Source organism: Phoenix dactylifera, chromosome 13, assembly GCF_009389715.1.
Source record: "Phoenix dactylifera cultivar Barhee BC4 chromosome 13, palm_55x_up_171113_PBpolish2nd_filt_p, whole genome shotgun sequence".
NCBI classification, from domain to species: domain Eukaryota; kingdom Viridiplantae; phylum Streptophyta; class Magnoliopsida; order Arecales; family Arecaceae; genus Phoenix; species Phoenix dactylifera.
This window is the reverse complement of record NC_052404.1, coordinates 11,745,636-11,772,550: the sequence shown is the minus strand read 5'-3', so window position 1 is coordinate 11,772,550 and position 26,915 is coordinate 11,745,636. Positions and strand designations below refer to the sequence as shown.

Genomic DNA, 26,915 nt, shown 5'->3' with positions numbered 1-26,915 from the left:
GATGCTTTAGAGTTGGATCGTCCTCAGTCCAGCCCATTGGCATCCAATAAACGGGGAAAACGTAAAACCCCGAAAGCCCTGACGGAGCAGTCTCCATGACCGTCTCCCTCCCTCCCAAGATGCCCTCCGGCCCCATTTCCCGACACCTCCACCTCCGCCTCCGCCTCCGCCTCCGCCTCCTAACGCTAACCCTAGTTTCCTCCCCCGCTCCTCTCCCCTCTTCCTCCTCATCTCCCTCTCCGCGACCCCAATCCCAGCTTCTTCCCCCGGTCCCCAAGAGCCTTCTCGACCAACAGCGGGGTCGAGGGCCGCGGCAATGGCGATGGCACCTGGAAGTTCTCGCCGGAGAACGACGAGGTGGGCTCCGTATTCGGCGAGGAAGAAGGTAGCCTCGCCCGGATCGCGGAGGGCGGCGAGGCTGCCTTTGGATAGGAGGCGGCCGCTGGAGCCGCCTTTCTGTGAATCACTGTCCTAAACTTACGAAACTCACAACTGCTGATTGATTTCCCATGGTTCTCTTGACCCTTATTGGAGGTAGCCTCCTCTCTCTGCACGATCGTTATGCTGCTGTCTTCAGATGTCCCATCTAAAGTCTCACCCCAAGTGGAATCATATCAAAATAACGTTTCCTAACGAAATATTAGTTGTTCTCTGATAACCGTTCTGTTCTTTAGTTCCTTTAAATACTGATTTGCTACATTAAGAAACATAGGATCCTGTATGTGCCACAATTGACAGAATGATGTGGCTGAATAACTGTAATTTTTTTTTAAAAAAAAGACCTTTGGGTTTCATGGCAATGGCAGGATACTGTTTAGATAGCCTGAAATTTCACGCACTATTTTTTTTAAAAAAATGTTTATTAATAATAAAATATGGCCATCAATCTGTCGACTCGCAAACTAGGGGAAATTATGATAAATTACTGCGATCAAATGTTATCTTGGAGATGAGAATAATTTAACAAATCTAACCTAAATAAGTGGTGCACGAATCGAACAGCGAAACATCTGATGACCCAACGTAGCCGTTTAAAAGCGCTCATCTTGTAGGTACGAACGGTTCCGAATGGTCCGCAAGTCTGAAATTAATAAACCGCTTGAGATTGTTGTTCGTGGGCGTTGCTTCTCCCTTGTCATTGGTGCACCGCGGCGACGGCGAGAGACCACCAACCGTCGTCGCCGTCGTTGGACCCAAGAGAGAGAAGCGAGGGAGGACAATATAATAATCTAACGAGTTTTCTTTTTCTATCTCCATTCCTCTCCTCTCTTTTCAATCTAAGTTCGGATCAAAAAAACCCATCTCCAGGTTGCTTCCATGTCCTTCTCCCTCTTCAAGAATTCTATTTTTGATTGATGTTTGAATCTCTAGGGTTTTCGTTCTCTAGGGGTCTTATACTTTTATTCACTACGAGTGACTACTTGCACCATTGTTGTTAGTTCTGTACGGTTTCTCTTGCATCGCACCTTCTCTACGTTCAGCTCTTCTCATGTTTTCTTGAATGTCGTGACCCATTTTAGGGTTTGGTCGTACGATCTCCTGCTGACTGATTAGGTTTAATTTTAATCGAAATCTCAATCACATGTTTGCTTTCTAGTTTTCCCCTTGGATTCAAGCTAATTTGAATTCACAGCTGAAATATCCACGCATTGTTCGATCTAATTCCGATTGGCAGAGCAAAGATTTAGTGCTGGAAAGATGGTCGGCGGTCCATGGCTTCAGGCCTCCTCTTGTAAGTCTTTGATTTCACCTTTTCATAATTCTCAAAATTTTGTCCCCCATCTTCCCACCAAACCTTCAAAGAAACTTTGTCAAGTAACGGCAAGTTCTGGCCCTTCTGGGGGCGCGGGTCGGAATCCATCATCTTCTCCAAGAGGAAGGAACCCGCTGGCACTTGTGCTTGAAGTTCCTGGGACCATCTGGAAGCAAACTTTGCGACCACTTAGTGATTTTGCGTTTGGTCGGAAAAGCATCTGGGAGGGCGGCATCGGGCTGTTTACGGTGTCCGGGGCAGCTCTTCTTGCCCTCACACTTGTGTGGCTAAGGGGCTTCCACGTGAGGTCAAGGTTCAGGAAATATCATGCCGTGTTTGAATTCTCGCAAGCTTGCGGGATTTGCGTGGGAACCCCTGTCAGGATACGAGGGGTGACCGTCGGAAGTGTGGTTGGTGTCAATTCATCTTTGAAAAGTATTGATGCAACTGTTGAGGTGCGTGTGCTTTGCTCTATCAAACATTTCCTTTACGTGAAAATATTTAGATATTCCTTGGTTGTTGTTACGTATTAGTTCCTTGCAGATCACTTATTTGGCTTCAGTGAACTTTATAAACTGGATTATTTACTCATTCAACTTATTTTGATTCCATATAACATTCTTCTCATCTATCCTGTGGTACTCATTTTGGAAATTATTTTTGGTTTCTACTAGTGTATCATTTCTTAGTAACAATGATATCGCATTTGCCACTGAGGCTTGGGTGTGTTTAAACTTGTACTGTGATAATTCAGAGAACTTACTTTTTTTATTATTATTATTAACGCTTCAGATACATGTCTTTATTTATATGCACCTACATTTTAACATATTCTTCTCGGCATTTTAATTTCCATCAGTTTAATGCTTGCAAATGGTTTCTGTTTGTAGCTTAGTTTCACGTACTTTGACCTGTACAGGATCCTGTTTGATCTTCTTTTAATAGCAACTGTCCATCATCTACAGATCTGAAAATGAAAGATTGATTTTTAAGCCAGTAGATCAGGAAAAAAATTAATACTATTGGCTTCTTGGGCCTGTTCTTATAAAATGGTAGGCTAGAATGACCCTAGGAAGGAGGGATGAAGAGTTGAGGGATGGCAAATTTGATGGGAGTAATGGGAGATTATTTGAATGCAGTTTGCCATTTTAAGAATCTGTGCTTGAATAGGAACCAATGATATAGATTTAATCTTAAATTTAGTGCATTTTAATGTGATGAGACTACTTGTTGATGTCTCATATATATCCTATAGTTATGTTATTTATCATACTGAATGAATATTTTCTGAGTATACTGGTTTTCATTGGCGATTACATCTACTGATGCTCAGCCAAGCTAACTGGGAGTTCTATGAGGAGTTGCTAGTGTCATTCTATTTGTAAAACTTCTCTTTTACAATCAAAGAGAATGGAAAATCTTTCCAATAAACCCATTGCACTGCATGCATTAGGTCAGCCGATTTCTGAGATTCGATTTCCATCTTCTGAACCAGAAATATGGTTTACTCTTAAAGTTCATCTTCATTTTTATCATATTTTCCTTAACTGCAGAGTAACAGCATTTAAACTTTTGATTCCATTGGCAGTCTTTCAGATCTACAGGTTTTTATAGCATTAAATCTGAATACAGTCTTTGACATCCCTATATTCTTTGGTGAAACTCGCAAACTGCATTTAGAAAAGATTTAGACTCTGAAAGCTTGTCATTTGTTTTAAATAGTAAATAACATGGTATGGAGAAGGGTTTAATAGCAATTGCATGTTTGCTTATGATGATTAATGAGCTCAAAATCCATATACAAGATTTGCACTAACATAATTAAAGACTTTTAAGTGTCTGCAGTAGTTTCATTATATAATGGATCATATATTCGAAATTGATATATAATTAGTCCCTTAACCTTTTGTTTGGCAGTTTGAGGATGACAAAATTATTGTACCTCGTAATTCTTTGGTTGAGGTGAATCAGTCTGGCCTTCTTATGGAGACTCTGATTGATATTACACCACGAGATCCACTTCCCACACCATCTGCTGGTCCCCTTGATCCAGATTGTGCGAAAGAAGATCTTATTGTTTGTGATAGAGAGAGAATAAGAGGAGAACAGGGGGTAAGCTTGGATGAATTGGTTGGAATATTTACCCATCTTGGACGAGAAATGGAAGAAATTGGTGTTTCTAAAAGCTACAGATTGGCTGAAAAAGTTGCATCTGTTGTGGAAGAAGCACAACCCCTCCTTGCAAAGGTGTGGAAATTTATATAGTCTATTCATTTGTACATAATATTTAAAACTCTACAGCATCTTCTATTATTCAGATGATAAAAAAATCTGTTGTGATCTATCTGTTTTCGCACACCCCACAGACCCTGTATTAAAATAAATTGGATACTGATCTATAACAAGGGTCTCTGGAGGAATATCTCAGACTGAAATTAGTCACTTGTCTTGCTAACTTGTATGCAATATAATATCAGCAAAGAAGTAGTTCTTTTTATGATCATTCTGCTGTGACTCTGGTGGTGTATTGATCATGACAGAGTAAATGGACTATGTATTCGTGATGGATGCGTAATCATGACCGAGGACTAACTTGTAGTTTAGATTAAAAGATGCTTCTCATACCCATGCAATTGAAGGCGTGAAACATCTAGATATTATTTAAGAAATACGAGCCAGATTAAAGAACATCATCAGCTCATCTGATTTTTCCAGTCAAATTTTCTTCCCTTTTCCCTTAGTCTCCAAGGTCTTAACTAATTGAATTGATTTTGAAGTTCTGATCTTCATGTCTTAAATGATCAGTCTTTGTAAATCATTCTTATGGCCAAATGAGGAGTTGATTTCGTTTGTGGATGAGTAGGTCGTGAAGGAAACCTTAGTTTCTTTTCTGTTGACTTTTAGGATACTGAAAGTATTTAATATTCTTGTGAATCTATTCTTAATACTCAAAGAGGGACCAGTATTGTCTTTTCTGTATGTTGAATCTTTCTTGCCAGTTTGTGTTTATGGCCAGGAGATGTTGCTTTGACTTTTAAGTCCAGTTGGGTTAGCTGGTCATGCAGGAATAATTCCATGGTTCTACCTGGCTTGCAGAATCTATCGGTTATATTTTGTAAATTAGTTGAGTGTACCAGATTGAAGTGGCAATATGTTCATGAAACATCATACTAAGTCCTGAAAGTAAACCTTGATGACTGCTACTGTAAGTTTGAGACACTTCCATGAAGTTGGTCAACATCCTTATGTCTACTACTATGACAAAATCTATCATAGCTTTTCTTGCTTCCTCTCTGTTGCCCAAGGTGACAATCCAAGAGGGGGGGGTGAATTGGGTTTTTCTAAATTTTAGTGCTTTTAAAAACTTTCGTAATTAAGTGCGGTGAATGCTTTCATAAATTACTTGAATGAATTAAACTAGAGTAAAGATGAAAGATAATGCAAGAATAAGCATAAGAACAAGCACAACACAAACACAGCGATATATAGTGGTTCGGTGCACCCCAAGGCACCTACGTCCACTCCCCAAGCGTCCCCTTGGGAATTTTACTATAACCCCTCGGATTACAGTAGGATTGTTTTCCGGGCTCACAATCCAAAACCTTTACAATTTGGTTTTCCGGGATCACCAAGAACCTATGTTGGTTTTACGGGCTCACCAACAAACCTTCACAATTGGTTTTACGGGCTTACCAAGAACCTATGTTGGTTTTACGGGCTTACCAAGAACCTATGTTGGTTTTACGGGGTTACCAACAACCTACGTTGGTTTTACGGGCTTACCAACAACCTACGTTGGTTTTATGGGGTTACCAACAACCTACGTTGGTTTTACGGGCTTACCAACAACCTACGTTGGTTTTACGGGCTTACCAACAACCTACAATGTTGGTTTTACGGGCTTACCAACAAACCTTACAACAAGTAGTTTGACAAACAAAAAGAAAGATTCAAACTCCTAAATGAGCATATAAAACAATATAAACTACAAAGAAGAGTTAGAAAATATTTATCGCTTTGAAGTGGCTTCTCTCTTCTTTGTCAAGGATGCTTCACTTCTTCAAGGGAGGATGGAGCTCTTGATGCCTCTTTGAAACTGCTCAACCCCTTTCTTTTGATTCTTGAATGAAGCACTTGGATGAGGCTTGCCTTGCTAGGGTTCTCTCTTGAATGCACTTGATGTATTTTCCCCCAAGGCTTACTTCCTCTGATGAATACTCCCTCTTAAATACTTTTCCAACCTCCAAATAGTCCTTTCTGACCGTTGGATTGAAGAAACTAGCCGTTTATAGCCGTTGGGAGTCCAAAAAGCATTTCTGCACAACTAGCCGTTATGTTCAGCCCGTGTTTGGGTCGGCTCAACCTGTCCTTGGGTCGACCCAACCTTCACTTGGGTCGACTCAAACATTCCTTGGGTCGACCCTCTCAGAAAACACAGAAACTTGAAATTCAGCCTTCTGTTGCCTTGGGTCGACCCAACCTTTCTTTGGGTCGACTCAAACCTTGGGTCAGCTCAAACTTTTCTTGGGTCGACCCAACTTCAGGAAATTCAGAATCTTGAATTTCAGCCTTTCTTCACTTGGGTCGACTCAACCTTTCTTTGGGTCGACTCAAGGTTTACTTGGGTCGACTCAACTTCTTCTTGGGTCGACCCTCTCAGAAAATCCAGAGAGCATTCTTCCTTTGCGTTTTGAGGTTCTTTGGAGGTTGGGTCGACTCATGCTTACCTTGGGTCGACCCAACTCACTGTTCATTTGTGCCACTTTTGCAGGAGTGTGCCAGATGATTCCTCGATGTGCCGGGGTCGACCCAATCAACCTATGGGTCGACTCAATCCACACTTTGCTGCATTCTTAAGGTTAGATTCATTCAAATGAACAAGATCATATATATATTCTCAATTAAACAAATGTACTGAGAGTAATGAACTTATAAATGAAGTATCAATTTAACTTATAGCATGCTCTAGATAATTGCTTGTTAATCATCAAAATAACACTATCATCCTCAATCTCCCCCTTTTTGATGATTACAAAATAAAGAGTATATAAGCCTATTGATACTTGTCTTTAAAAACAGTTTATAAAAGGATTTAAATTGCTGAATTTCAGCTTTTTATATATAAGAGTGAAATCTCCCCCTATATCATTTAAATGTTGCCAATTTGACTCTTTGAATTGCTCCCCCTTTCATTTATAATTCATTAGCAATGAAACTTCAAAAATTTGAGATAAAATATGAGTTTCAGGCTATGTATCGGGGTGCGAGAGGTGCGTGCCAAATTCTGAATTTTTATGTGCCAAATTCTGAATTGTGATAGAGATTTTTGATTTAAACAATTTCATTGTTACAAATTGCTCCCCCTTAGATGTATAAGCTTTCTTATATGATTTTCAATTTGTTTGCCCATTTATTTCTCTTTTCTTTTCATAACTTCTTTATTCACTCTTTTCTCACAAAATTAATACTCTTTCTTAACTTCTCAAATTCAAATGAAATACTCTTTCTTTTCTTAAATTGAATACTCTATCTTTTCTTCTCCCCTTTTATATACTCTTTTCTTCTCTTCTCCTTTATATACTCTTTCCTTCTCTTCTCCCCCTTTTTGTTATCATCAAAAACATATATATGGGAAAAGATGCAATAAGAAACAATCTTCGGACTTCATTGATCAAAATAGGAACATTTTCATACATTAATATCCAAAATAAAAATAAGTACAATGTTCCTCAATCAAGATTTAAAGATGCATGATAACCACCAAATACATATGAGAACCAGATACATATCCTAGTCTCTAAACAAGATCGTGAGACTCTCTCGGATCGCTTGGCTACGGCTCTCTCGGGTCCCATTTCTCCAAGATCTTGAAGTAATCTACTGTTTGGAGATGATTGGAGAAGATTTGAGAGTGGAAAATAGGGTTTTCGGAAGAGGACAAAGGGTAAACAGTGCCCTAGATAGCTCACGGGTCCCCCTTTTAACAATGGGGTCCCGACGTTGGGTCGACTCAAGAATTTTCTTGGGTCGACTCAACGTTGGGTCGACCCTATTCTGGGTTGGGTCGACCCAAGTGCAGAATTTTTCTTTTCTCTTCCTTTTTGCTTCTAAAAATTTTTCTTGCTTCCAATCCTTATAAATTCTTTCTGGGACAATGATACATGAGTAGGAAATCTATAGATGACAAGTTTGACTCATGTTTCATGGGTTTTTAGAAATTGGAGGAATGTATCATGAGATTGCTTGCTCCCTTTTATATCTCTTCAATAAAAAGGATCACATATGCCTAATTTCCTCCTTAGCGTGCAGACTCTATCTTCACTCAAGGGTTTTGTGAATATGTGAGCTAATTGTTTTTCAGTACATATATGCTCAATACATATGTTTTCATTTTGCACATGATCCCTAATAAAATCATATCTTATTTCTATGTGTTTGGCTTTAGGAATGAGATATTTAGGATATAAGCCAGAAGTGATCTCAAAATGTAGATTCCAAAGATAGTTTTGAAATCAAGTGTAGATGGAATCTTTTTCAAGTTATTTCAAGGAGTATTAAGAGTAATATTCAAAGAAAGGCACGGATGAAAATCCAACATTTTTTTTTAATATATTAAGTATATAGCAAAATGAGAGCAATCTAATTAATTTTCAGAGTATAGTATAAGATCAAATAAAGATCAAACCTTATATACTTGAAAAATATAAGATTATGTTGAATCCTTAATTCTTAATGACTTTAAAGTTCTTTCATGATATAAAAGTATTGGGGCATAGATACCAAAACGTGAATTTATGCAGTGTAGGATACATAAAATTCAAGGCTTTGAAAGTTCTTTTAGAGCTCTCTTAAAAATTTTCTTTTACTCCTTTAAAGATCATAGCATCAAAATCAATTAAAATGAATTGGCTCAGGATTGAAACACTAAAGTGCAAGCCAATAAGAACTCATAAGTAGATTCCAAGATAAATTTTTGAAACTAAGACAGATGGAATCCTTTTCAATTAAATTTTCAGAAATAAATGATTTACCGATGAATACAGATGGAAATCCAACTTTCAAAAGATATTCAATGAAGCGCAAAGTTTAGTACCACTTTACATTTCGTATTCTTTGTCTCATCTTTAGATGCGAATTTATACGATTAAGTTCTATATGATCTCTCACTCTGATATTTTCTTTCTTCCCCTTAATTAATCATTCCATTTGAGAGTTTAGAGTTTGAAGATAATTTTCAATAAAGAGATTGAGTATTTAAAGCTCCCCCCTTAAAAGATGCATTCTTCTTTAATTATTCTTATCTTTTGTTGAATTTCAGATTTTAATGATAAACGTGAATAAAACTGAAACTTTATGATATCAAGAATGTAGAGTGATCTAGAATTATTCAAAATTTATAGCAATCACTCTTTTTAATCTTTTAAGAACAAGTTATGCTTCCTCTTAATCTTTGAGAAAATGTACTGAAATATTAATCAGAAAATGATTCATTTGAAGCTCAAATTCTTTCAAAAGTATTTACATTTTCTTTCTTTTAAGAATCATTTGAGTGAGCTGAAATATTTCTAGACTTAAGATCATTCACTCTTTTCTTAAAATTAGTTTTTTTTTTTGATGGAAGCATTTAATTATGCAGGAGTGTATATTCAAAGTATTAATTTCTTAGTCATAGTTTTTCAGCAATGAATATATGAAGCACAATAAATCTTTTCAATATTAAAATAAAATCATATATTAAAAATATTTGTTTGCAATCAAGATCATCGAAAGACACATCATTCAGACCAATATTGGTACACTTTGAAGATAAGAAATGATATGTTTCAGATGCGTATCGGGGCAAGCAATCAAGGCATCAGAATTATTCTATTTTTCTTAAGCTGTAGTTTTATCTAGAAATTCATATTGAGTTTAAGCTTTTATACAAAATCAGATTCTGAATTTCATAAAGATTCTCAAGGAGGCTTTCAAAGTTGTAATTTGAGATATGTATCTTCACATTGTAGCTCATCTTAAATCATTAAGATTGAAAACACATATTTCAAAAACATTAGAGCACATCCAGAATCTTTGTAATTCATATTGAATTTTGGTACAAATTGGAGGACATTATGTACTAATGTTAGGCAAGTTGAAAGATAAATTATAATCAATTCATTCTGCCTAATTTGCAAATTCAGATTATCCTTTTCTTCTTCTTTTTATAAATATATTCAACTTTCAGATTTCAAAGGTGATCATGAACGACAAATCTAAAATTTCTTTCAAAAATATTTTTAGAAAAATTCTTTATGTAATTTTTCAAACATTCAAGCATTGGAACCGATTTAATAAGAAATTTTATTTTTGATCAAGAGAGTACAAGAGAAATCCAACATATCATTGATGAGTATAGAATACAAGTAAAACAATTTTCATTAGGCTTTGAGGCACAAGTTATTTCGAAGTCAAAGGTGAAGCAAAAACTTGTATACAAAGTTAAAGCCTATTCCAAATTATGAGTGTTATAAAGAAAAATAAATTTGCTATTGGTAGAAACATGTTTCAATCAAATTATTCAAGCATGAAGCATTTCAAACTGAATATTGAAAATATATAATTCAAAGTATGCAAAACATAACAAGCATGTCATGGATCAAAATCAATTCTTTTCAAATAAAAATTTTTTTTATTTAAATATAATTTAGCACTGATTTTATCCTTAAGGTGTGTTTTCAAGTGATTGAAACTTCATTTGATTTTTCACAACCTTCTTATATATTTTCATTTATTTATCATTCATTCCCCAAATTTTTAATTTCTTTCTTTAACCATTCAATGAACATTTTGATTATCTTCATTTATTTTTCGGTTTTACTTTTCTATGCTCTATATTCTATTTGCTCCCTATCCGGTGGAGTTGGAAGGGGCACGAGGTACTACCACTAGCCTCCCTCTTGTGCCGTCCCTAATATGCCCTACACCGAATAGTTGGGTCAAATAGTGCCGGGTACTACCACTAGCCTCCCCATTGGCACCATCCCTATAATGAGCAATGTAGAAATGTTAAACTGTTCTCTTTAGCAACAAGATATTCACTCCAAACTCTCCCTAGTTAAATATAATTAATTACGGATTTTATCCCTTCCAAAAGAATGTTCACACAAGTCTCACAAATATGCTGAATATGTTATGCTTGCGCTGCTTTTACTTAAGATTGGAGTATTTACTTAGCTTTTACTTCTTCTGAGCAATGTTCATTTTCTTTTTCTTTATCTCTCTCTCTTTTTGTTATTTTCAAGTAGTTACATGAAAGAGCAGAATAAAGAATTAATCTAATATGCTGCATATAAATATATATCATGCAAACAGCATTTTCATTATGCCCAATGATTCATAGCTTATCACAAGTTATTTTGAATTAGAAACTTGAGGCATAAACTTGTGTATTTCATGGTTATGCATTATACAGGCAAAAGTGAACTTCAATTTAATCATACCATGAAACAATTATCATTAACATGAGAATGAAGCATGATATCAAGAAGATTAGCAATTAAATGTTTAATCATGCTACCATATAATTTTAGACTATTAATTTTGCTCAACTAACTCACAAGAGAAGGGTTTAGATTACCAATGCATTTAGCATTCTTCAAGCCAAATACCTTTTAGATTCTTTACACCCTTGGCTGAAGAAAATCTCCTTTTTTTTTTTTGTTTGCAAAGAAATGTTTATTGTATCTTTCATCGAGGTGTCCTTCAAGTTGAAATTTCTTGCTCATAAATCCTGTATCATTAATGAAATCTTTTTCTTTCTTGAAGGAAAGTCATTAGTTTCTTCAAGATACAAAACATTCATACAATATATTTCTTAGCTAGATGACTCAACATAAGATATGACAATAATTGAATATTAAGTCACTTTACTCAAGAGATTGTCTAAATATAAGCAAGCACAAGTCACTTGAACTAAAGAGATAACTTCATTAAGTAAAATGGTTCAAGGACAAGCATGTGAGGCAATAGAAGGATTCATCAAGGTCAAAAAAAAATTTTTATTTTCAGAATTAATTTAGCTTAGATTCTATTTGCTTAAGATAATTATCAATAAGATATACAAGTTGAGTTTTAATCAAATTATCTTAAACAGTTGTTTCTATCAAAAATTTTGATTATGATTTAGTTTTCAACACTAATAATCATGTTTCAGGGAGTTGAGCAATCTTCTTTTAGAGCAATTAGGATTTTATTTTGACTTATGAGTGATAGTTTAAAAGAATTAATATTCATGCTTTAAAAGATTTTTATGATCAAGTTAAGCATGACATGTTACAATTAATCAGTAGAATTTGAGATAATTTTAGAGAAGGATATTAATCATGGATACAAAGATTATGCTCAATGAAGTTTTAACATGAAGGCATGAAATCAGCATCTATCATTTATACTAGAGAGAAAATTTAGATTTTGAAAACTTGAAGGAGAAAGTTATACATATTCATTCATTGTTTTCTTATCATCATGCAAGCACTAGAAAATTTCATGCTAAGATCGTGTAGATAAGATTTGTCATACATACAAGGCATTTAATAAATATTCAATAGCCTAACTGAATTTATAAAGTTAAGCATATCAAGACATAAAATGACAATTTAAATTACATTCACAAATGATGAAATAAAATTTATTTATAAGTCACGTGCCATGGCACCCAATTAAGAGTTTCACATGAGTTTCAAGGGCTGCTTTGACACATTTGCAAGATAATCTCAGTTTTTCATTTTAGGTACCCAAGCTTGCTTGGGTCTTTGGGAGTTAGTGCATATGGTTCCTTTTGGAATCCAAATCTGTTTAATTGTAATAATTTTATCATTTGATTTGCTTGTATTAGAACCATAGGTAAAGTTTTTATGCCCAATCTTTTTATGTTTGAAATAAGTTATCTTATTTGATGGTTTGCTTGGCGAATTGATAACCTTTTTCTTTAGGGGTTTATTATTGAGCAAAGGAATCCAACCAAGTCTTGATTTATCAAAAACAGCATGTTGGCTTTCAAACATCGTTTTTAATCTTTCTAAACTTACAGTGAATTTGTTAATAAAAGATTTCAATTGGTTAACTTCTTCACTTAAGTTTTGATTTTCTTTAATTAAATTCTGATTTTTCTGAATCAATTCTTCCGAATTTAATCTTAAGCGTTCATTCTCAGAGTTTAATTTGTCTCTCATTTTAGCAGAAGAATTTCTTTCTTCTGACATTTCTAGATTTATCTTTTTAAGATTTTTATTTTTCGTAGCTAATTTTCTACATTCACCATACAAATCATGAAAAGCATTTAATAGTTCATCATAAGAGAATTCTTCCTGAAATTCATTAGGTGTGAAATCAGATTCAGATTTTACCTTATCTTCTTGTGCCATAAAGCATAAGTTAGTTACCTCTTGTAGTTCTTTGGAGCTAGTGTCATTATTGTTGCTCCTCACTTTCATTTTCTTGCTTGACTCTTTCTTGGTCAAGGCTTTCTTGCTTTTTATCTCTTTCTTCCTTTCTTCTTGCTTCCTCTTCTTCTTTGTCTTTAGGAAGCTTTTGAATTTTTTGGTGTTTGGGTATGGATCCTTGTTTTCATCACCGAATTCTTCATTTGTTGTTCTTTCTTCCGGATTGGGAGATTCAACATCGTTTTCTGCAGGCTCACTGTTAGTATGTAATTGAAGCACATGTGAGCTAATCTGAATATTGTCATAGATATTTTCTAAAGTATCCCAGATTTCCTTAGCAGATAAGCATGCAGAGATTTTATTAAATTCAGTTTCATGGATAGCACAATATAGTATGTTCATAGCATTAGCATTCAATTGTGCTAAGTCTTTTTCATTAATAGTGTGAGAGAGTGAGTGAGGGCCTCTGGTAATGATGTACCATAATTCATAGTTTGAAGCTTGAATGAATATCCTCATTCTAGCTTTCCAATAAGTGTAGTTTGTGCCATTAAATAGAGGTGGTCTATCAATTAATTGTCCCTCTCGTATAGAACATCCCACTTGGGTTGTCATAATCTTTAACTCTTGATTGTGAGATCAATGGGTACTATTAGAGCACCTTGCTCTGATACCACTTGTTGCCCAAGGTGACAATCCAAGAGGGGGGGGTGAATTGGGTTTTTCTAAATTTTAGTGCTTTTAAAAACTTTCGTAATTAAGTGCGGTGAATGCTTTCATAAATTACTTGAATGAATTAAACTAGAGTAAAGATGAAAGATAATGCAAGAATAAGCATAAGAACAAGCACAACACAAACACAGCGATATATAGTGGTTCGGTGCACCCCAAGGCACCTACGTCCACTCCCCAAGCGTCCCCTTGGGAATTTTACTATAACCCCTCGGATTACAGTAGGATTGTTTTCCGGGCTCACAATCCAAAACCTTTACAATTTGGTTTTCCGGGATCACCAAGAACCTATGTTGGTTTTACGGGCTCACCAACAAACCTTCACAATTGGTTTTACGGGCTTACCAAGAACCTATGTTGGTTTTACGGGCTTACCAAGAACCTATGTTGGTTTTACGGGGTTACCAACAACCTACGTTGGTTTTACGGGCTTACCAACAACCTACGTTGGTTTTATGGGGTTACCAACAACCTACGTTGGTTTTACGGGCTTACCAACAACCTACGTTGGTTTTACGGGCTTACCAACAACCTACAATGTTGGTTTTACGGGCTTACCAACAAACCTTACAACAAGTAGTTTGACAAACAAAAAGAAAGATTCAAACTCCTAAATGAGCATATAAAACAATATAAACTACAAAGAAGAGTTAGAAAATATTTATCGCTTTGAAGTGGCTTCTCTCTTCTTTGTCAAGGATGCTTCACTTCTTCAAGGGAGGATGGAGCTCTTGATGCCTCTTTGAAACTGCTCAACCCCTTTCTTTTGATTCTTGAATGAAGCACTTGGATGAGGCTTGCCTTGCTAGGGTTCTCTCTTGAATGCACTTGATGTATTTTCCCCCAAGGCTTACTTCCTCTGATGAATACTCCCTCTTAAATACTTCTCCAACCTCCAAATAGTCCTTTCTGACCGTTGGATTGAAGAAACTAGCCGTTTATAGCCGTTGGGAGTCCAAAAAGCATTTCTGCACAACTAGCCGTTATGTTCAGCCCGTGTTTGGGTCGGCTCAACCTGTCCTTGGGTCGACCCAACCTTCACTTGGGTCGACTCAAACATTCCTTGGGTCGACCCTCTCAGAAAACACAGAAACTTGAAATTCAGCCTTCTGTTGCCTTGGGTCGACCCAACCTTTCTTTGGGTCGACTCAAACCTTGGGTCAGCTCAAACTTTTCTTGGGTCGACCCAACTTCAGGAAATTCAGAATCTTGAATTTCAGCCTTTCTTCACTTTGGTCGACTCAACCTTTCTTTGGGTCGACTCAAGGTTTACTTGGGTCGACTCAACTTCTTCTTGGGTCGACCCTCTCAGAAAATCCAGAGAGCATTCTTCCTTTGCGTTTTGAGGTTCTTTGGAGGTTGGGTCGACTCATGCTTACCTTGGGTCGACCCAACTCACTGTTCATTTGTGCCACTTTTGCAGGAGTGTGCCAGATGATTCCTCGATGTGCCGGGGTCGACCCAATCAACCTATGGGTCGACTCAATCCACACTTTGCTGCATTCTTAAGGTTAGATTCATTCAAATGAACAAGACCATATATATATTCTCAATTAAACAAATGTACTGAGAGTAATGAACTTATAAATGAAGTATCAATTTAACTTATAGCATGCTCTAGATAATTGCTTGTTAATCATCAAAATAACACTATCATCCTCACTCTCTCTATCACAGCTTTTATTGCTTCCTCTCAACCTCAAGCAGACTTCACAAGAGAAGGAGCATTTTTTCATGCAAAATCTCAATATTTTAATGGGTCCATATATTTTTTTTTCCGTCAACTGTTCTTTTTGTGTTTAAGAATATAAGCATGATCCATAAATTAAAAGCAGCTAGGCATGCTTACATGCATAGATTTCTGCTGTAGTGATGTAACAGATTGAAGCCTTGGCTGAAAATATACAACCTTTGCTTATCGAGGTTCGTGATAATGCTCTGCTGAAGGATGTGGAGAGTTTAACCAAAACGCTGGCTGATGCAACAGAGGATTTGAGGTACAATAAGTGAACCTCAATTTTCGAGGCCAGCTATTGTCTTTTGATTTTTATAGCATCTTGCTTCTATCATATGTTTTTACAAGTCTATTGATGCTTGAATTCTTCATAAATTGCTTGAGTGGTGACGTAATAGAATTTGTATCAGGTTGCATGTGTATACGTGCTTAGAGTTGTTTTGGTAGTTTTAAGGGGTTCGGCATGGTTATTTTTCCCATTTTTCTTGAAAAAATAATGCTTAAATTTGTTCATGACCCTTTAAGGCATGTATTGATCTTCAAGGCTTTTCTAAAACTCATCTCCTTTTGCCCTTTATAAATTCAGTCAAGTATTACACTTTACAGGAATTAGCTTAAGTTTGGTGATGACAAGATTTAAGGTTAATTAAGATTATTGCTGTCTGAAGGTTACTTTAGTTTATAGATTTTAGTCATTGTTTTTGGTTATGATAAATCTGTAGTTTTACTCAATATTGCATATTATAGCTGGCATTGCATTCTGATAGAAACAGATTCTTCATATGGCCCTTAGTCTGAGCAACTTTTTGTTGGTTTTTTTTTTTTTTGAGTGACCTTGGTTTCAGTCCATTGAAAACTAAATTAGTATTTAAAAGAAGGGATTTGGCAACTTCTCTGACAGTTATCCAAGTAGATCCTCTTTATGGATGTCCAAGTACGGTTACCAAAACAAGCTGTTGCTAAAATAGTTCCTTAGAATTTCTGTAGCTGCACACCTCCTTTTTCTTTTTGTGCCTGTGACCTAGTCCAGCTAACACTTGCATGTAACTGAAGGCCTGGTCTGCTGTAGTTTCTTATAGTTAGCTGGCATAAACCATCTTGAAAATTACAGAACAGCCTAAAATTAGTGAGCGATTCCTTGGGAATCAAGAAAAACTCTTCTTTAACTCTATCGAGTTTTTAATATAATTTTCTGAACTGAAAGATATAGCCATGAGGGATTTCTCTGGATTTGGATTCAAACTTTAATATCTACTAATTAACAAGTCTCAATGCCAAACTAGTTGGGATTGGCAACATGAATCCTTTTCCTCTATTCCGCTCGATTTAGGGCCATACTTTCTGAGAGAAACTTTAATGTCTGATGCATTAAATGGTATCTAATTCATCTTCTGGTAACCCAAGCCATCTATAAGTATGCTTAGTTGTGTGGTTGATCATGCATTCTAACGGAAATAAGACTGGTAGTTGAGCTAATCCTTCAGTGGAGTTTTCTTTTGCCTTATGTATAGACTTGATTAATGTGGTTGGTATGACTTCAATCATCTAAATACTGACATCACTCTGGCAAAGCCTTAGCAAAAGTGAGGCTCCAATTTATGCTAATGTGCAGAACTAAGGCACCCCTCTGAGTAACCTTCTTCACTATTGTAGTACACCAATGGAAAATGGAACTTTTGCTCTCTCACTCTTTCTTTTTTTTTTTTTTTACTTGTTATTTTCTTTTTGTCTAGAGTCTCTAGACTCTTGCTAATGTCAAGGTAACCCCCCCTCTTGCAAAATGATTTTTCTGGATTCTAGGCAGGCCCATCTCTTGACCTGTTGTGCATTGTCATGAAATAAGCACCAATTTACAGAGGGTTGACAAACATATATCACACTTATGATAAAGCTGAACCATTGTAGTTAGAATAGGTCTTGCTGGTTATTTGCTTTGTCTTTTTATAACTTGTTGGATTAGGTAATAGGTCTTGCTGGTTATTTGCTTTGTCTTTTTATAACTTGTTGGATTAGGTATTTCTTCCATAGTCCATCATGTCTTCCATGTCATAGATTTCAGTTCTTGAGGAGATTGTGGATATTTTCAGTAAGTAAATTTGGTAAATTTCACAGCATATCATAGCCCTTCCTATTTCCAATCAGGTTGAAGTTTGGTCTTATTCTATACTAGTAATAGAGTTTTCTGGGAATTACTAGTGATCCTTTTGAGAAAAAATGGAGTTAATATACAATTTCCTCAGAACGAAGTTGATTATGTCTGCACTCTCTGGGAATTCATTCATGATAAACATGTGGGGAATAACAGATTCAGAGAAAAGATTCAAATAATCTAATTCAACCATGCAGAGCAGAAGTAATTGTAAAAGGTTGTTTCCTGTAATTTTGTGATGCTTAGTTTTCTTCTTGGACTCTGCAAACTTGTGAGCTTATCCATTAAAAATCTAGATAATCTGGATTCAAATTGCATCAATTGTAGCACACCTACCCAATAAGTGCCTAGATGGTCTCTATTTCTGTTTTACATCTTTCAAACATGTTAAAATTCAAATCATTCAGATAATTACTTTGAAGGCTAGAGTGGTAACTTTTTTCAAATACATGTACACCTACTTTAGTTTTGAGTGCTCGACTACGTGCTTAGATTTTTTTTTTTTTTGAATGTGCCTTCTGTTTGTTTTTTTATTCAGTCTTCACTATATTATTTTTATGTCTTTTATCTTTTTTAAGATAAGTATTCAATATGACTTTATTTCAAGTATTATGCTGCATATTTTTTTTCCTTTTTGTTCCCATCAAGGTGAATTTAGATGGAAATCAAGGATTAGAGAAATTCAAATATGAGTAGATAAAAACTCTTATTCATGAAAGGTGGAGATGTGCTGCACTTGGTCGAACATGGTGGTTGCGCATGTCACTAGCTACTAACCTTAATGATCTTGCAGAAAGATGCAGTCTGCTCTTTTAACTCCTGAGAATGGTGAACTAATCAGGCAGTCTATTTTTGCTTTTATATTCACACTGAAAAATATTGAGGTGGGGCCCTTGTCCTCTTTCTGATTTCCTACTTCTGTGCTAAAAGTTTTTATTTATATATTAAAAATCTCTAATAAATTTGCAGAGTATAAGCTCTGACATCTCAGGCTTCACGGGTGATGAAGCTGCAAGGCTGAATCTGAAGTTGTTAATAAAGTCTCTTAGCAGACTCTTGTGAAGTTTGCTGAAGCCAACTGTGTTTGGTTCCAGCTGGACTACTTCTTTAAGCTTTTAACAGCAGAAAGTTACATATGGGAGGGGAAGCAGGAAGAAGCACCAGGCACATGTACAGGTCTCGGATCTGTAGTATGAAAGAGAGAACTAAGACACATAATCTGTTTCTCTAAAGAATAAAAAAAGAAATTTTGATTAGTTTTTTATTTCATTATTGGAATTGTCAATCTTTGTGGGAATGACTTTGATTAGTCATGTATAATTTGCCCTTCTTTTCATATTTGACCATTCTGTATTGTGAGTTGGTATGTACGAAGTTACCGAGCTTGATGATTCAGTGAGACCTCCAAAGCATAGATATTTCTGTGCTGCACCTTCCAAAGTGCAACTCGGTATGAATTGAATTATATTGCAATACCACATATAATTCTTTATGAAAGCATTGGTAAATCACATTGCTTGCTGACTTCCAAATCATCTTACTGAATCCTCTGTTCTTATTAACAAGGATTTTGTCTCATCTGTCTTCTAAGATCTTTGCAGCCATTCTTTGTTTTCAGTGTTGATGTAGTCGTTACTGTGCAAAAAATTTTCATCCTGCGTTAGAACATGGGCAGGATGTGGTAGCGAAATGCCTAAAAAGAAAATAATTTGTCTGACCTGACCATAACCCTGTAGCACCTATAACTCAAGAGTATATTGAAGCTAGGGCCAAATTGAGCACTCCAAATAAGTAACTCCAGATTATTGTCGACTTGAAGTCTGCCGGGGATCACTAAATGATATGTAGTGTTCCTTTCGTTGTCGCAATGTATTTGCACTCCTGTTACAAGATGTTAGGCTATATGTGTCTCAGGCTTTGTGAAAAAGAAAGCTGATGGTATGACCTGCCGATTTACCGTCGAATTCCTCTTGTTGTGTAGGTTATTGAAATGCCAACAGGAGAGAAGTACTCGAATTCGCCTTTCATGTGGTATCAGCAAATCTGTTCAGGTACTTTGCAAGAGATGCCATGGTCATATAGCAATAGATCCAGGGGACTTTGCAAAGCAATCAGGCATTTTTCTAGGTACAGATTCATATTACTTGAATTATCAAATTTGTTGAATGACTGTTAACAACACAAATTAATAGTAGCTTACATTGGTGGATTGGCTGTCGCTGAATGATCACAAAATGTGAATTTTCTGGATAATAATAAGGAACAGCTAATGGGAATATGCCCATTTCTTCATGGTTCCAGTACTGTCATCTTTTGTGCTAACCTGCAGTGAAACAGCTAGCTACCTGCCTACCTCTTTTCCAATCTCAGAAGAAGGATATCTGCTAAAAAGAGAGCACAATTAACTATCGGCACTGAAATGGGTTTTTGATTTGACCATATTAACCACCCACATTCAACAAAAGGAACCCTAAAACACAGCATACTCACCAAATTTTCAGTATTAGAGAAATAAACAACAATGGTATCAAAGAAAGGGAAAAAGAATTACTTAGTGCAATGAGACGATATGCACATTGAGATCATCAAAAGTTGACCATTCCTGGTTGCAATTTTTATACGGAATCAAAATCAGCTAAACCCGTTCAAAAGAATCAAAAGAATAGATTTTCTAGGGAAGACACACAAAAAATAGGGAAAGACCTGTCGTAGCCCCGTTCGAAACCGTATCGACGCAGCTCCTCTCTTAGCAACATATTACAAGGCTACTCTAAATATGAAAGTGGCCGTTGCATATAATGGTATTGAGGAATACAAACGACATAAATGCTTTACTAATGACAAAGATGCTAGATTCATTAGATTGATGAATAATATAACAGAGGGATGTCAAAGAGCTGTGTCTTGGCAAAGCATTCTTAAGTTGTGTTTAACCCCACCCCACCTCCCCCACCAAAAAAAAAAAAAACATTTTAAGATTTTAAATAAGCCCAGTCCAATGAACTACTCCTCCAATTTCCTGCCCAAACAAATAAGCTCGTGATGTTGTATATCATTCTGTAACAACAAATAAAGTTTATGATAATATACAAGTAAACTAGTTAAAAACAATTGATAGAAACTGTGATTTTTTTTTTTTTTTTGGTAAACTGGAGTTTCACCGCACATGGAAGTGAGTACGCTACGAGCAATCAGAATACAAAACACGATCGAGGCCCTGCGGAATGGGGCCATTGTCATCCTATAAGAAAGCCCAGGAGTGATGAGCTGCGGAGGAGGCGTCCCAGTCCGCCGCACTGTTCGCCTTCCGAAATACATGTGCGACCCAGAAAGAGTCGAGATTGACCAAAAGATGGCATACATTCCCGACTAGTAAGTATAGATCTGGCATGGCACGTCCGCACCGGATCCACTTAATCACTGTAGCAAAATCACTCTTCAAAAATATTCGTTGAGCCCTTAAATATACTCTAGCATATACGAGGCTCTCTCATGCCGCGTGCAACTCTGTCTGGTTGAACTTGGCCCGTATTGGCGTGAGGTGCCGACTTTAACCTCAGTTAACACGTGAGTTGGTCCGCATGTCATGCTTTCCTGACCGGTACTTTGCTTTTGACGCACGGACTTGACACGCGAACACCGCACTCTATTTTTGAGGAAATCGCGCTCGGGAGACTTATCCATTTGTTCGGGGCCCCCATCACATCCCCAAAAAGTTAGAAACCCACCTTAAAATCTAAAATCCGGTTAACTCTTGGTAACTCGAGAAACCTTTTCATGTAGGGTAAATCTGACTCGCCAGTGCCGGGATAAAGGTAAAAAATTCCAAATAACTTATGGAGTAATATGTTCAAGAACTCTGCAAAAGGTTATTTTTTTAATGTTGATGCTAAACTGAATAAGCAATAAATCCAGCACATTGAGCTATTGCTTCCAAAAAAGCGGATAATATTTATCTCCAAAATGATGAAATGTGAGAAAGTTTGACATGGAATTGTTGCTTAAAGTCATCATATTCGGTTATAAGAAATAGGTGTAATTCATAGAAAAAGAGGCCACTTTTCCCTGGCATTATGTTTCAGTGGTATATATGCATTGAATTGTTGTATGAATATGATTTTGTATTTACTTTATCTATCTAGTAAAAGTAACAATAATGGCTATCATAATTGGCAACAAGGAAAATAAGGTAATGTGGGACCTCTAGCTTTGGCGAATGCTTTGTTCTAGTCAGACTGACTTCTATTTTCCATTAAATTACTTATAATTGCATTACAGGATGGCGTGTAACTTAATGAAGTAGAGGACATGCAGGCTGAGTTATCTGATGTATATGGTGAGACCACATCGCCTTCTCCTTGACTTGTTTTCACTGCTGCAGAAGAATGTGATGCTCGGCGGTGCAATGACTGGGGCACCTATATCGGCCAATGCCATCGTAGATTCATAGCCATTGCTGCCGAGTTCAACTACCTCACATAAAGGCTGTGCCAGATTTGCATAATTAATGTTGCCTGCACACTGCCGTATGGACTGCTTCCGGCCATGCTCATAAGCATCATCTCATCAAACTTTCTCCGGCAACCGCTAGTAAGCATCCTCTAAATCCGGCTTCCACCGACACTTACAAGCATCGTCTTAGTATAAATCCTGCCGACGCTTTTTATTTGGCGCGTTGCCTAAATTGTCGACTCTTCCTTCTAGCGTCGGCAGATTAGAATCCGAAAATACTATTTTTCCTGTAGTGACATAATTGCATCAAGTATTTTGCCTCCATTATCAACAATCTGTTTCGGTGCAGAATTCAAATCTGTTATCAAAAGTGAGTATAAAGTTGCCATCATCTACTGGATTAAATCAAAGGTGGGATTACGGTGATATATTCTTCCAAATCATAAGCAGCTTTAAAATTCAACCTAGTATTTGAGTTCATTGATTAATTCATGAAGCTGGCCCCATATAGGCATGGCGCTGCTTGCTTTTTAGAAGGGAAAGTGATCGTCTCAATTATGTCTCAGCAGCTGCTTTATTAGATGCTTCAGAATAGTTTGTTGGACCTGCACTCCGCCTTCAGGCCATGAGGCAAGGTTAGGGTATTCTAATCTGTGACAACAACATCACTGCCTCTGATCACTTTCTTTTCTCATGTGAAAAGAGATGAATGTTCTTGGCAGATGGGGCCATTTAATTGCTTCCCGTTTTTTTTTTCCACAGTAGGAGTTCTTTCAATTGTTTCCGGGTACCTAGAGCCTGACTATCAAAATTTGGGTTCATGGAGACATGCAAAACATCATGAAATGCCAAGCAGCGATAGGCTTATGCGGAACCAGCACAATTCTTTATCTTCAGATGTCGTTAGATGGTTGTTACTAGATCATTTTCAAGTCTAATTACCAAGACGACTGTGATCTTCAAATCATATGGTATAAATCCACAATATTGATTCTGGACTTCAGAAGCAGCTCAAGTGTTAAACCTGTGCTGCAATCAATAAGTTGGGGTGTAGCTGAGGGAACTCAATGGTTCTCATCAAAGTTAAACTGCACTCAAGTTATTGTAATTGATATCCTTGCATGCCAAAGTTCCTGCAACTCGGCAACCAGCAATCAAAAAAAATGAACTATTCGGAATCCCATAGAACAAATCATTCCAACATAATTAGCACCCTTCAGCATCACCTCTACCCTCTAAGCTATATTACAGTTCTTCAAACTCAAGGAGGAGCTGTCACTGCTAAACGTGCTATGAGATCTTTGATAACAAAGGAAGGGAAAATGGAAATTTTAATACGCTTGATTTCATCATTTCGATGGAGACCACGAGAGCCTTGGCACTAGAAAAAGTCATGGAAAGTTCCGATCAAATTAGCTGCTGAAGGAACTAGTTATTTATTGCGATGGTCACTTGCATCCGATCTGTAGAAGATGGGACTCCCCGTCACACAGCAAAACAGGTATGTAGGTACCTTTCATGTGAGGCTCGACGTATCAAGAAATAGCGAGATGCTATGAATTTGGTTCTCTCTTTTTACCAGCATGAGGAATTCACGTGAGAATTAGATCCTTTCGATCCGGTCAAGCTAATGGATAGAAAGAGATGTTCGTATCATTCAGGCAAGCTTTCTCTCGCCATGAAACGATGACAAGCAAGTTACGGTGACTATCGTATCCCACTGGATTAACAGTCCCCTATGGTTGCGGGTACTGCTATCAAACTTTTTGCTAGATTTTCTTTTGGAGCGTGACACGTTGACTGTTATAAACTAGCATCCATTCTAGTAGGCAATAGCGGCAGCTAAAAGTAAGATGCTGCTATTATTTGACGAAATCACTGTTTATGGATTCTAGCATTATTCTTATGAGGATGATGTATGCATATATTTATCAAACATATTAATACCAAGATCATAGTTTTCTTGAACAATAAAATGATCCACTAATGGCTTCTGTTCCCATGAATATTAGTTATGACAGACCATAATTGCCATTATAACATGGTAAATACCAAGCAAGAAGTTCCCAGAGATATTTTATCAATCAATTAGCTTATGAGTATTTTGTTCTAATGAGTGGTGATAGATATTTTTAGCCGGGGATCAGCAAGCGATAGCAAAAAATTTCGGTAGGCAAGAAGGATCGTTAGAATAGAATAGAATTCTTTTTAGCCACAAGAATTTTTAACCTGCTATTATTCTCGAACATTCTTGTCAATAATGTGGCTGAAAGGACCTGGGAGACAAGCCGGGCCACTTCGATAGAGATGCCGTTCGTAACATAAAAAAGCAAACGAAAGAAGACAAGTCACGCGGTCCCCGTTAGCCGCAGAGGATAAGGCTTCTTACTTTTACTAAAAAGCTGTCTTCAGTTTTTCACATGGTAAAAAGCGACACACCACAGATAGCAGGACACCTACTCACAGCCACAGGACGCACAGCTAAACAAGCAGACAAGAGAGAGGTCTCTTCTTTCTCGGCCATGGCAGTACCAACTCCCACCGAAGGAGGGTTACTCAGAGCCATGGCCGCTTATTTTTAGCTCTAAGACTCTATTCCAAGTCCGGACACAAACTACAGACAACAACATAGAACTAGAAACAAACAGCAGTGTTCATTCCCTTCCTCTCTCTCTCTCTTTCGAGGCTTTTGCGTCTCATTTACAGTTGCAGGGATCGCAGGTGCAGTTGGACCCACATTTGCAGCCACCATTCTCGGATCCAGCAGTCACCTCGAACCCTTCAAAGTGCCTGCAAACAAAACCAAAGGCGTGTCTAACAAAGAAAATATCAGGAGGGGAAGAGTAAAGGAGCTTTCAATAACTGTTGGCTCCCTTCTCTAGAAAATAAATACAAGGGATGTGGCCTAGCAACAAGATGGGAAATCTTTGGTTGAATGCCACCTCCGAAAAGAATAGGGAGTTAATGAGACGGGTAGAAGAGACATACCCCTTCTGGGGTGCAACCCCCATGATCATGGTTTGAGTGGTGGTGCTCCTTTCCTCAGCCATGTCAGGGTACATCTTGCACCTGCACTCGGTGATCGATCAAAAAAGAGAAGATACAGCATGAGCTTTTTATGGGGGGCAAAAGTTTAAAGCATGGTTGCATGATAATCTAGAACTAAATCTTTTGGAAACTCTGGGAAAACTCGCATGCGATCAGGACCAAGGATCACGAGATATCCTGCACAAGAACAACAGAAACCTACCAAAGCGGAATAGCAACGCATGCATGACCTCTTATGGTACCCCAAAAACCACAGAAACAAGGAGGAAATAAGACATGTAAACACTAAAAATCAGTGATGAGCTGATCAGAACCAGGAACAACTAGAGATCAGAATAAAATAAAAAAACGCATACGGGAGAAACTCAGAAAGAAATAAAACATAGAAACTTCAATTAAAAATTCTGAATTTCTTTCTCTCTTTTTTTTTTGTTCTCACTTACCCTCCGCATCCGGTGCCACACTTGCAGCCAGATCCGCACCCGCAGTTCCCTCCGCAGCAAGACATTTTCTTCACTCACAAAATGGAACGAAGATTAACAGACAACTCCTGATCAGGTTTCTCTTAAACCAGCTACTTCTCTTCTTCTCTCTGTCCTCTGCCATGGAATAGGCCTACCATTTATAGAGGCCGGAAGGAGAGAGAGTGAGGTTATGCACCGTCCACGTGTCATCATCCGGTACCTCGATATCCCGTCCGTGTCGGTCCAGCCCAGCTGCCTCTCCCACGATATCCCACGTGAGTCCGGATATCACCCTGTCGGTTGGCGTGTGCATTTAGCCCTCTTAAATTTCTCCTGGGTCCCTCATATTCAAACTCCTTTTACTTCCAAGACCTTGTCTTGGTCGCGTGATAAGCCGGAATAAATAGTAGTATTCAAGTTTGTCCAGGGTAGCTTCTCCATGAATAGTAGAATTCAAATCAAGGGCCGTTATTCCTTGTTAGACCGGATAAAAAATTTCTTTCATGGACGGGTGAAATAACGTCAACCTTCGCATCAAAAAAAACTTCAACCTTGGATGGGAGATGACATTATTCCCTCTAAGTAACATTTATGCCCCTCCTCTGGCCCGATCATATGGGCACCACCATCATATGGGCACTAGATGAGTGTCCACCAGGTTCATCGCCCGATACCAAGAATAATGTATGTTACATCTAAATAGAAATCGGATTTATCTCTTGGACAAGAGAATCTTAGAGGAATAGCCAAGAATAGAGATTGCTATCTCCGATTTTTTTGTCCTACAACCAAAGTATTAAGAAAATATTTCTGTACATGTTTCTTGCATTTGGAGCTTGGAAGAGAATCCAATTTGCCGGATAGCAATAAGAATTTTATTTAGTTTATTACATAGCATTATCTGCTAGGCGATCGAGATGCGACATCTTCCTATAAGAAGAAGGCCAGTCGCTAATGGCCTAGAATGCGCAGACTCGAGGGGTTTCTTTTATTTATTTTGCCGTCGGTTAGCGCAAGCCATGAATTATTATACATTTATCTACTCAGAACTATACAACAACACTATAGAAGTAGACAATACCAATTATTTTTTCAATAAAACACTTGCATCGATTATATTTTATTAGTTGGTAATCTGGTGGAATTCTCAATTATATTCTAC

At 37.2% G+C, this 26,915-nt stretch overlaps 2 protein-coding genes across 5 annotated transcripts; one reads left to right on the top strand and one right to left on the bottom strand.

Moving 5' to 3' along the window:
• Positions 1-175: 175 nt before the first annotated feature.
• Positions 176-20,076, top strand: LOC103721992 (protein TRIGALACTOSYLDIACYLGLYCEROL 2, chloroplastic-like). 3 transcript variants are annotated; one of them, XM_039133103.1, is made up of 6 exons: positions 199-1,308; positions 1,676-2,208; positions 3,671-4,000; positions 15,787-15,902; positions 18,583-18,673; positions 18,759-19,286. In XM_039133103.1, the coding sequence occupies exons 2-6, from the start codon at positions 1,699-1,701 to the stop codon at positions 18,849-18,851; spliced, it is 1,140 nt and encodes a 379-aa protein (XP_038989031.1). In that variant the 5' UTR covers positions 199-1,308; positions 1,676-1,698; the 3' UTR covers positions 18,852-19,286. The 3 variants fall into 3 exon arrangements, 2 of the variants coding, with proteins under 2 accessions (XP_038989032.1, XP_038989031.1); XR_005514597.1 differs by having other exon boundaries at positions 188-2,208; positions 18,438-18,673; positions 18,759-19,127; XM_039133104.1 differs by lacking the exons at positions 18,583-18,673; positions 18,759-19,286 and adding an exon at positions 19,771-20,076 and having other exon boundaries at positions 176-2,208.
• A 4,521-nt stretch (positions 20,077-24,597) lies between these two features.
• Positions 24,598-26,035, bottom strand: LOC103721984 (metallothionein-like protein type 2). 2 transcript variants are annotated; one of them, XM_008812383.4, is made up of 3 exons: positions 25,733-26,035; positions 25,230-25,310; positions 24,598-25,031 (listed from the first exon to the last, which is right to left on the bottom strand). In XM_008812383.4, the coding sequence occupies exons 1-3, from the start codon at positions 25,795-25,797 to the stop codon at positions 24,938-24,940; spliced, it is 240 nt and encodes a 79-aa protein (XP_008810605.1). In that variant the 5' UTR covers positions 25,798-26,035; the 3' UTR covers positions 24,598-24,937. The 2 variants fall into 2 exon arrangements, with proteins under 2 accessions (XP_008810605.1, XP_008810604.1); XM_008812382.4 differs by having other exon boundaries at positions 24,598-25,055; positions 25,733-25,932.
• Positions 26,036-26,915: the final 880 nt, after the last annotated feature.